Genomic DNA, 11781 nt, shown 5'->3' with positions numbered 1-11781 from the left:
CTGCTGCATCCAGGGTACCTCGTGCTGTCACGCGTATTACTCCGGGGTATCGGCCCCAAGCCGAACCTACTATTGCAGTCGGAGGGCGACAGTGGTACCTTGTAGCATTCACCGGCGAGTGGGTCCTGCTCTGTGGTCAGGTAAGCGGCGCTCCAGCTGCTTTGAGACAGCGCGAACCAGCAACGCGTGCGTGATGTCAGCGACTTTGTAACCCTCGTCGGCGACATGGAATATCAAATTCGCAACTACCGCTCCTCTACCCGTTTGCCAGAGGAGTCTGATGCGATTCGCCGAGATGCGGGACGAGGCGGCACCGCCAGCCTTGCGAGCAGCCGGGGAGTACAAGCAATTCGCTATTTCTGTCTCTCGGTAGCGGCTGCAGTATTGCCTGTCTCACGATGCCAGCAACACCACACCACCGACACGAGACAAAACATGGCATTCATTGACCGCTGTCCAGCATTCCGGCTGCTCGGGCAACTCAAATACGCTGGGGGCGCAGCAACAACGGTCTTAGCCCTTCATAGAACTGGAATTTCTCGATTCGAGCTATAGCCTCATCCATGTTAATGGTATGCAGTCCCTGATCCACTGTGTGTAGCCCCGCGGTCTTGCGGAAAATACCGCTGACTGCAACGACGCATGACTCTCCCCATGACAGTTGTTATTGCAAAGGGCTTCACTAAACACTGTGAACTACGGGTCAGTACGGGCAAGGCGTGGAACATAGTCCATGCACCTATAAGGCTATGAACTACTAGCTCGGCAACGTAATTGAAGCTGGTGGTGTCTTCACTGCGATCCTTGGCCGTGCCCTCTGGCATGCAACTTTGGAAACTCATACATCGATGCAAGGATTTTGAAAGTAAACACACTATGTAGCAGTCAATCGAGCGTGTTGCAGCATCTCCAAATTTAACAAACCACTTATCTGATGCAATTACGGGTGGTCCGCAATTTTGGCGGGCACGCGCGATCAGAAACCCAGGACCCTCGGCCAAAATTAGACCCTCTTCTTGCACACCTCCAACAACTCGCGCCTCTTCCAAGTTTATTGATCGTCATTCCCTCATCTCCGGCGTCCGATTGTTCTCGGAGCCCTTTCTTTGGCTATCATGGCGCTCATCGATAGAGTGCCCGGGGACCTGAACCTGTACATTGGTGGGTACGTAATGTCGACGGTCGACCATCGTTTCGCATCTACCCCATGGCCCAGGTCTGGGGTCACCAGACTACTGTCTAACCAGTGTTGCGTAGCATGTTCACGCTGCGACGGCGCGAAGCCCTCCAGCAAGCCAATATCACGCACGTCTTGTCGGTATTGCGTACACCACTAGATCAAGACTTGTTTGGCCCCTTCAAGCACATGGTTGTCGAGGTCGACGATGTCGACGACGAGAATCTATTGGAGCATTTCCCTGCTACAAACCGCTTCATCCAGGAGGGGCTCCAGGGAGGTGGCGGAGTCTTGGTGCATTGGTAAGTCAACATCCCGGTCGAGCTGAATGAAGCCTTGCACTTGCATATTCCAACTACTCTGGATCGCCGCCGACGACTGCCCTGCTTGGCAATTTTGCCATCTTCACAAAAGACGACAGCCCCTGGGCGTCGTCACCAGCATGCAAGTCATGCAGCCTGATTTTTGCTTTCCACGCGTCCTGCATCCTCTTTTCAATATTTTCTCGCCTTCCGTTTTCCGCGTTTTTTCTCCGAACTACACCGCCCTGTCGCCACTCTATTTGCCCTCAGCCACTCGTATCAATATGCCAACCACAACCTCTGTTCTAGTGCTATGGGCAAGTCACGATCGGCTACCGTCGTCATCGCGTATTTGATGCAAGAGCACAGCATCAGCCCATCGGAAGCTCTGTCGCACGTTCGGCAAGCGCGATCCATCTGCGAACCAAACGAGGGCTTCATGAAACAGCTCGAGCTATACGGTGAGATGCAGACACCAGAGAACGTCGAAGACACCCCGGCCTATCAGCGCTGGGTCTACCAACGCGAGATCGAGCTGAGCCGCGCGTGTGGCCAAGCTCCCGAGGCGGACAAGATCCGCTTCGAAGACGAACATGTCACCGATGAAACTTCCGGCTTCGAATTGAGATGTCGTAAATGCAGGTAAGTGGAGCTGTGCGAGAGCAGATTGATGTCACCCTACTGCCTGTTGCCGCCCGTCTTGCTCAGCGCTTACAAAATTTCAGACGAGCATTAGCAACGTCAACGTATCTACTATCGCATGGGTCAGCTCCCTCCGTCAGCGATGAGACACCAGAAGCTAAGAAAGCCTCTTCGCAAAACTGTTCCCACTACTTCCTAGATCCCCTATCTTGGATGCGCCCCGAGCTCGAACAAGGCAAGTTGGAAGGCCGACTCGAGTGTCCAAAATGCCATACCAACGTAGGCAAGTATGCCTGGCAGGGCATGCAATGTAGTTGTTCAGAGTGGGTCGTCCCCGGTATCAGCCTGGCGAAGGGTCGAATCGACGAAGCACGGAAAGCAAACTTTGGCATCCGTCGGCCGCCGGGAGCATCAGGTGCGCCTCCGCTGGGGGCACCTCAGGCAAAGGAGAACCTATGAGATGGTTGGATGAGGTTGCCACGTTCTGTTCGGCGAGATGGAAATGCGGCTCGTACTTAGCGTCTTCACCGGCGGCCTGTGCCTTGATCATATACTCAAGATGGTCACACCTCCGATCCACTCACCACCGCGAGGTCGATAGTGAAGTGCTGCTCCGATCGGAAATAACACTAGCTGGGCAGCGACAGGCAACGAGCAGTAAGCGTGATTGATCGATGGATTGTTACCAACCGATCCAAAAGCCCCCAGCCATTATGAAACCTACGACCAGAGCGCGGGTAGCCCGTAGATTATCAATGTGCTATGATTCATAGCGAATGAATTAGTGATACTATGTCATCAAAGTCCTTCACTCCACATCTCCTGATAGCCATGAGCCCAGTAACCTAGACCACGCCAGAAGTGCTTGTACCCTGATCAGTTCGCCTATCAGCGTTTTCAAACTCCGTCACTGTGACACGTGAACAATCTTTCTTGATGGCATGACATGACACGCCCCTACCGCAACAGCGTCTCAACATTCGGTTTACTTCTAGAGGTTTCTCTCTTCTGACAATGCCTCAGATGATACTCATACCAAACGCAAAAAACATGCTTGAGCGCCTCTTCATAGACAAATGCTCATCGAACTCCTGTGACATTCGTTCTAAGTAGACTCGCTGTTATGACAGCTAGTAGAATATGAGATAGACAACTAACCCACCACTAGAGGATGGTAGAATCAATGTTGCACTGCTGCATGGTTGAGTCCACAGTCACCCAGTATGAGCTGCCGCAGTGAGGGCATGCGGATGGTCTCAAACCACAGCTGTCCGGCTCACACGTTCTTGAGTCCTGCCCGGGCTTTCATACGAACTCTTGTAGCTCAAATCTTCCATTATGGCCTCCAACATCTCCATCGAACTTTCGCAACAACACCACAGCACAAGAATATTAGAAGAATTGGCGGCGAGTGAAAGCAATGCAAGTATAGAAGAAGTGAAGTGTATTGATCAAAACGCCTGATATAATCGCCCCGCATACCTCAAAAAATGAAGAAGCTGTCTTGCTTCGTATGTGCTCATAACCCGTAGGCTTGTACCAGACCCAACACCAAAAACTATAAAACACCCCAGCGCCATGCAGTAAACGACAGTAGAACGACATGAACGCCAAAGAGAAAGAGGAGAAATATGAACAGACTGGTATCCGCGCCCAGAAGAATACAAAGAAAGGATAACGCCGGTTATCACTCCCATGTGAACGCAAAACGGCAGCGCAGTCATTCATCCTGACATCTTACACAGAGCTCTCCGAACTCGTCGAAGTAACAGCCTCGCTCTCCGCACTAGAACTCCTTGTAAGCTCCTCGCCGCCCTCGCCACTTTCAAGGCCCAGTCTCTCCATCTCTTCAGCAATTTCCTCGTACCATTTACCATGGCACTTGCGGTCCACTTCACCAACCTTACTCAGCTGCTCACAAATATCCGCAACCTGGGAAACGAACTCAGGTAGACCAGTAGTAGCAAGGCCCTCCGTAGCCGTACTGGCAGCTTTAACGCGCTCACCAGAACTGCTCGCGCTGACGCGGTTGAAGATGTGTGTCTTGAGACGCTGGAAGAGGACTTTCATTACGGGGTCGGAGAGCTTGCCTGCCTCGGCTTGCGTGAGGAGACGGGTGATGGTAGAGGAGAGCTGGGAGCGTGTGGAAGGTGGCATGTTGCGGGATGACTCGAGGAGAGAGGAGATCTTGGAAGGAGTGGTGGGGTCAGACATGTAGCCGTTCTCCTTCAGTACGAGCCACATCTTGTTCGCTTCTGACTTCCATTGTGCGCGCACGTCGCGTTTGAGTAGGTTCTTTGCTGTGAGCAGGATGCCACCGATTGTTGTGATGCGGAGTGCGTCTTCGCGGATACGAGAGATGCGTGCGCGATCCAGTTCGAGGGTCTCTGGTAGCTCGGACTTTCGCAGTGGTGGTGTAGCGATTGCGAGGTCGACGAGACCACGAGCGTAGATCTTGTGCGCTGTAGGGCGGTTGACGGGGTTGGCCTGGCTCCAGGGGTCGCGACGGTCGGCTTCGGTGTGCATGTTCACTGCTGCGCTACGCCACCATCGGCGTGTGCGGTCGAGAGTAAGGTTGTTCTCTTCTAGGTCCTGAGTGAACATGCGCTGCTCGTAACCGACAGCTTCTTTGATGAGGGTTGGAGCTGCGTTCATCAACAGGAAGTTGGAGTAGTCTAATGACAGAAGGTCGATGACGTGCAGGATCTTGAAGAGCTTCTCGATCATGCTTGAAAGCTCACCCTCTTCTTCAAGCTCCTCAGCAAGCAACTGGACCTCAGTGTCTCGGAATGGGGCGCAAAGCTTGGGAAGAATGCTAGCAATGAAGTCGAAGAACTTCCCATAGGAAAAGACGCCTTGGCTGCATTGCCTACCAACATGCTCGGGATCTAAAGTCTCGGAGATGAGAGTATGCATCGAGTTGCCAGGTTTGAGAAGTCGCAGTAGCTTTCCTCTGATGTTCTCTGCCATGGCGGCAGTCCAGTTTGTGCTGTCGCCCTCTTCGAATTCGCGTCGCATCGCGTCGCAAAGCTCACGGTTGAGAGCATCGCGGAGATCGGCCGTCGGCGAGGGATCGATACGGTAGTCCTTGTCGATGGAAAGCTCATGGACGAGGATGCGGTTGTCGGGCACTACAGTAAAGACTTTCGAGAGCGACTGTGCCTGATGACCCTGAGTCGTGGAGTCTTGAATCTCAGATCGTCCAGAAGCTGCAAGCTCTGAAGCAGCCTCAGCCTGCTTGGCCGCACTGTCGGCTGAGAGTGGGGACTCTGGTGTTGACTCGCTCGCAACGCGCGGTCGAACCGTGTCTCCAGCGAGCCTCTTCTTCGGCCTTGACCTCCGACTTTCGCGAATGGCCTTCCTGATCAAGGTAAGAGCCTTGTCAGGGCCCGCCAACTTCTTAATTCTACTAAGTAGAATAGCCTGGTTATCCCTGATACCGTTCCTGTATTCGTTTGCGACCTCGTCCACCGTCGCATCCTTGACGCTTTGCCAAATCTCGTCGAGGCTGACGAATGAAGCCACCATTGTCTCGACAAGCGCAGAGGAGTCGCGAGCTTTCCAGTCGTTGAAAGCGGTAACGAATGCGCTATGGGCTAGCAGTACGGTTTCGGTACGCGTGGGGGAGGGAGTGTATGAGTTGAGCTTCGTCAGCTTGGCCAAAGCAGACTCGAAGCTAATAACAAGGTCCTTGGCTTTGGTGATGAGATCCTGTTCTTGGTCTCCGTCTCGACTGAAGACGTGTGTGGGATGTCCCAGGATGAGGTATGAGGAGAGGAAGGTTCGGACGGCTGCGCTGCGTGAGGCTGGGTCTGCGTCGGGCAGTAGCACAAACAGTGTCATGATTCTATCTGTGGTCTTGAGTAACTTCTCGTCTGCGAGCATGCCGGTGATGACTTCGAAGCTGGTCTCCTGGACCATCTCAATTGACAAGCCAAGTTGTAGCCATGCTGCGACGATGTTGTGCCTAACTCTACCCCTCCAAGCAGCTTGGATCCTCTTCGCAGCGTCCTCGGTCGACACAATAGGGCGCTCGGTTCGTATCTTGACGTCGGCTGGGGGTGAACTAGCAGTCCGTGGCCGTTTGGGGTTGCGCTTGTACTCCAGCCTGCGCTTCTCGGCCTCTGCAAGCTTCTCCTCCATCTCGGTGCGGTATCGTCGTTCCTCAGCGGCCTTGCGCTCCTTCATATCTTCCGCAATCTTCTTGGCTCTCCTCACTTCCTCAGCACAGGAAGCCGCGACCTGTGCCAGGTGCTTCTCGCGGGCCTGCTGCGCTGCCAACGCCCTCTCTTCACTGTTCGAGCCACGTGGGGTAGCCTTGGCCAACGCGGCGCGCAGCCTGACCTGCTCAGCATGCGCGGCGCGGTCTGCTAGTCGCGCTTTGCGATCCTCGAGTATAGAAGCACGGCGGAGGTGCTGGGCAACATGGTGGCTCTGGCAGCTGTTGCGGAACGATCGATTGGACGTATGCGAGTGTGTCGACGACAGCGAGTTTCGGCGGGACGAGTTAGCCGATGACTTGCGACGATTGCTGGCATGGCGATAGAAGCGGGCGGCGATGCGCGGTGGTGGAGCAAACGACTGGCCGTTCTCGGCGTCTGATGAGGGGATCATGTCGGGCTCCTCGGGGATGTCGTCGTTCTCTCGCTGCAGCTGCGAGCTGACCAGCTCCAGTTCGGAGTCGGTGAGGGACATGGTGTATGAATGCGACGGCCCTCTCTAGCTCAGGAGTCGCGCGAGTGTGTCGGGTCTCTTCGGCAGACAGCCGTGGAGGGCGTTTCCTGAGATGTGAAACAAAGCACGGTCTCGGTGATGCTTTTTAGTGCAACAAGCCACAAGCGGATGAAGTAAGTAATAGCGAGTAGCTTCGCGCAAGAGTCAAAGATGTGAACGGGAACGAAAGGTGCAGATGTCCGTGGGGAGCGTGGTCACCGGACGAGTTGTATTGATGGATGATTGATAAGCTGTAGGGCCCCGAGAACGCCTGAAGGTGGGCACCGTGCGCACTGCAATGTATACACCGTCGTTATTGTAGCAGAGTAGTTGCGCGCGACGGCCTCTGTCGCATGCAGAAGAAGGTAAGGTTGGTGGCTGGGGAAGGGTCCATGAATCACCTGCCTGACCGGAATACTGCATATGACGAAGTGAGGCCGCATACTGCCAAGACCTGGTACCGGCTGAGCTGCCGAAGTTAATCGAACCGCGAAGATCCTCGATGCAATCCACGTCTCCACTCTCAGCCTTACCGACAGTGTCCGCCTCGTTCGTCGTCCAGTCGGCCTTTTTGTGCGCTAGAGACGATCGTCTGTGGCTCTCTCCAGCCTGTATACCCAAGGGCAGGATGTCCACGTCACATCAGACCTCGAAATACTACCTAGGTGGTGTCTAAACTCGCGTCTTGCTTGGTCGCTGACCTTTGGAAAACTCTGAACAGACAACGCAGGCTGGAAAATGGTACACGTGCTATACTAATATTATATCTCAGAAATACCGCGAGGTCCTATGCATCACAGCGACCTCCATATCGGACGTCACGTGATATTGATCCATCGGTACCTGCCTAGGTAGGTACCCGTGTATACCTCTCCGCGATGCCTGTCGCTTGAACGCTTCAAGCAATCTGATTTCTCTCCTACCCAGAGCCGCGCGCGCCGTAAATCGTTCGTGGATCCGTCATCCAGACACTTTGTCCTGCCGCCCTTATCTGGGCGCTTTTCGAGACATTTCGTACTCAATCCCAACCATTCTATGAACAAGTCAGTATATTACTTTACGACTGGGCACATCTTGCTCTTACAAGGAAGTTCAAATATCTCTACCGTCTTCGTCCGACGTAGCATATGCCGAAGTTGAAGGACGGCAATCGATATGCCAACGCCTGCGACCAGTAGTCCAAGTACGCCGAAGACCATTGTCAGACTAAGCGAGTCTCCTTCGTTATGAGTCGCTGTGCCTGGTGGAGGCTGCGTACTGGAAGGGCCGAAGATGGGTAGTGTTGGCGTCGGCATCATCGAGCCTGCTGAGGTCGTGTTTGCGATGAACATTGTCTGCCGACGACAACTGCTATCGAAACAATAACCGGATGATATTGGGTGGGTCGGAGAGAACACGGCTCCAGTGATGGATTATCTGGTGAGTGTACCTGACTGGATGGGGCGAGCAACTAGGCTTGAGTATGGACATGAAGTCTGAGGGGACACCAGGCCCTCTTATGCTCATGGCGAGAAGCAAGTTGCGCACGCCACGTTGGGCATTGCACACTCGAAGATGCGACCAAGTGCGCTCGCGTTGACAGAAAGCAACCAGATCCGCTCAAAGACCACGCGAAACGGTCCGTCGGCTGTCGACCGGTGTGGCATTCCATGCCCGTAAACGTCTTTTTAACATGAAATGGAGTGCGATGAAATGCGACAACGAATGGGAGAACGGCATAACGGTAATCCAGTATTTCTTGGCTGCATGCGGGAGCGATATACCCTGTCCTTCTTGCAACCATGCTCGCTCCTAACCCTAGTTCCTTCGGCTTGATCTACAACAAACGCCATCCTTGCTTCGCGGGATGCTTAGAGTCGTAGTATATCGAGTCGAGAAAAGGACACGGTATATACTCTGACCCTGAGAACGATTAGGGCCAGAGTACATACCATAGTGGTAGTAATCTTCTTCGAATTGGCCCATTCATATGTAAAGCCCCAAGAGCTCTGCGTCTGACTTGTCAGTACGGCTCATGAGCAGACCTTGCCGCGCGTGGAAGAGCTGCGACAAAGTGCGACATATCTAGAAGAAGCACCACTGTCTGTGACGTTCATGGCCAGACGATGACAACAACGACGGGATTCTGGCAGGAGCTGAGTATTAGGTTCACGGGTTGCGAGGCTCTGCAACTGCGACGAGGTGCGACTACCACTAGGAAGTGTTAACGTTGGCGGCAGGCAGCAAGAAGTGAATTGCTTTCTGAGCCAAGTGGGGCCGGGCGCGCCTGAATACACACATTTACTACACAGCCCGTCATCGGACATGCGACAAAGTGCGACAGCCAATAGTCGGTTGAACCGCCGTTCCACCAAGTCGTCAGCCACGAAGCGAGCTGCATAAGCTCGCAACGCCAACGCAACGTGGCTGCGAGTCGCTCCGCCGTGGCACTTCATCGCAGAACATTTAGGTCAGCCTGTTCGCAATTTGTCGCACTTCTTAATCTATCTGCATGGCAGCCATTCTTACTGAAGCATGGTCCTCTGACTAGCTGAGCTTTGATCAGTACGTGCGATAACCTATCTACTCTCACCTGCAACTTGCCTCTCACAATATCTCTCGCACGCCTATATCCACGTAAGGTACTAAGATGTCGGTTTTCTACCGTAAACGACAAGCTAGCCCCTCTGAGGTTACATACGCGAAACGAAGGGCCCAGGAATTAGTCGGGAACAGACTTCAAGCTCGAGCGCGAAGCCCAGAAGATCACCATCAAATTCGTGTCCAACGTTGCTGCAATTGTGCTAAGATATACTCGACACCCCACACCTTGCTCTCCTGTACTGAGTGCGACCACACTATATGTACAAGATGTCTCCTCCTGTTTCCTCACTCGGGGCTTATCCAACAGCGATATGAAGACATGAACAAAGAGGATGGGAATGGGAATCTGGGAATGGTACTAGCCACATTCGGGAGAGATCAAGAACATGAGATGAGCCACAACGCCGAAGAGGAGGAGCATCAGCAAGAGCTACAGTCACAAACACAGCCACAACGGACCGAGAAGCAAAGGCAAGTCGAACCAGGCGTACAGAGCAAGCGCAGTTTGAACATGAACAAATGTGAACGCTGTAGGTTGGATAAAAAGAAGGTGTGTTATCTCCCTATCCTTATGACTATATACACCAGTGCAGCTTTTGAAGACAACAAAGATGTGTGACTACTACTATGTCTCACCTAAATAACTCGAAACAATTACTAACAAACAAGCAATAGTGTCTTCCTGTGGATCGGGTCTGGCCGACAAAGTGTGATCTCTGCATCAAGAAAGGCTTTTCTTGTTCAGAAAGCAAGAGAATAGTCCGTTCGACTAAGCATGCACCCGCCACAACACCCTCACCAATGAACACAACTCCGTCAACCACTTCTGGTTCTTTTGAGGAGCACCTCAAGGAATGGTAAGCTTATCTTTGGATAGGAAATATAACTTAAGATTGAGAGAACATAAAGTTAATTTGCTTTCCGCAGGAGCTTTCTCTTGAGTTATCGCAAGATGATGTTTGCAGCTAAGGATCGGCTTCAAGAGCTGGAGGATGATATAACTTCTCTCTTCCTGTTACCAAAGCATACCACCCAAAATATTGGATCAAGCTCGTATTCTAGGTTTTCGCGGTTTGCAAAGCATGACCTTGCCAATATCCTCTACTGGCATTCCAATAAGCTCCTCACCCAGAAATCAACGTCACAGGATCTTCCAGGCTGGTTTCTCATCACTCATCTCGATCAATATTCCCTTTTAGCAGACGACAATTTCGCCTGCTCCGAGTGCTCCATTGAAAATTCACGATCAAGCCCTAGTGGATTGGGAAGTCCTCAAGATATATGTGGTGAACTGTTGTTACTTCAACATCGCGCCATCTGTCACGACGATTACGAAGACTACAGCGACTACTCCAATGAATATTGGGACGCACATGTACGTTTATCATATGAAGTACAAAAGCGGGCAAGTGAGTTGTTCGAGTCCCACGGATTCTACGAAAGCGCGGAGTGCGCAAAGAGCTTTGGCGTCTACCATCCCGATGTACTTTTTGGGCATATACCCCACTCTACTAAAGATCTCTCCGATTGGGATTGCCTAGAGAGATCTCAGCTGCATATGTGTATGGACGATCCCGGTTATTATGGCCTCGACGATATGAATGTCTCTGAGCTGAAAGATAGGCAGGACATTCTTGGAAGAACGCCTCTACTGGTAGCATGCCGAGAAGGATGGTACGAGGATGCGGAGATCTTGTTGGAAGAGGAAGCAGACCCTGGGCTCAGGACTATATACGGCAGCCTTCCCTTACACTACGCAGCTGCGAAGGGCTCGATCGATATCTGTCAGCTATTACTATCGCATAAGACGAGATTTGACATTAAAGCCATGGATAGTGCGGGCAGAACCGCGTTAGACTATGCGAGAGAGAACGAACATCAAGACGTAGTAAACCTGTTGTCTGCTGAACACGCAGCAGCAGATCAAGCACTTGAAGAGCTGGAAAGAGCACGTAGTCTCCAGGCAGGAACAGAGAACCATGAGGTGCAGGGCTCGTATTTTGTATGAAGAGCGATAATATCGCAAAGTCCAGATCTAGTACAGCCCATGGAGCGAACCTTAACTTTTTCGCGGTATGGAACGTTCCGTCGGGATATACATCAATTCAGTGCCTACGAGGGCTATATACATACAATACACATCCTTTACTGCAAGTCCGCCCCAGCCATTCCAACCCTGTGCCCAAGACATCAACAAGTTTCAGCCCTGTCACACAACATATCCCACAACATGACCAGGCTTCCAGCGGCGAGCGGGGAAGCGTGAGATAAGCACCAGGATCGATCGATTAAGAGCACCTGCAGAGCCACGCTGCTTCGCCTACGTCTGCATCAACGACCAAATGCCACTGAATCCGGGGTCTC

The 11781-nt window shown here is 52.5% G+C and overlaps 2 protein-coding genes across 2 annotated transcripts; one reads left to right on the top strand and one right to left on the bottom strand.

Annotated features, from left to right (window-relative positions):
- Window positions 1–1115: 1115 nt before the first annotated feature.
- On the top strand, window positions 1116–2580 carry J4E90_001692 (uncharacterized protein; the record flags this gene model as incomplete). The annotated part of the gene is made up of 4 exons (XM_051431276.1): window positions 1116–1165; window positions 1258–1479; window positions 1789–2121; window positions 2205–2580. 4 exons carry the CDS (start codon window positions 1116–1118, stop codon window positions 2578–2580), a joined length of 981 nt encoding a protein of 326 aa, XP_051294410.1.
- A 1278-nt stretch (window positions 2581–3858) lies between these two features.
- J4E90_001691 (uncharacterized protein) lies at window positions 3859–6816 on the bottom strand (the record flags this gene model as incomplete). The annotated part of the gene is made up of 1 exon (XM_051431275.1): window positions 3859–6816. The coding sequence occupies one exon, from the start codon at window positions 6814–6816 to the stop codon at window positions 3859–3861; it is 2958 nt and encodes a 985-aa protein (XP_051294409.1).
- Between the last annotated feature and the right edge of the window lie 4965 nt (window positions 6817–11781).

This window comes from Alternaria incomplexa, assembly GCF_024043165.1.
Source record: "Alternaria incomplexa strain BMP 0042 chromosome Unknown scaffold_2, whole genome shotgun sequence".
Classification (NCBI taxonomy): domain Eukaryota; kingdom Fungi; phylum Ascomycota; class Dothideomycetes; order Pleosporales; family Pleosporaceae; genus Alternaria; species Alternaria incomplexa.
This window is presented reverse-complemented; position numbering and strand designations above follow the sequence as displayed.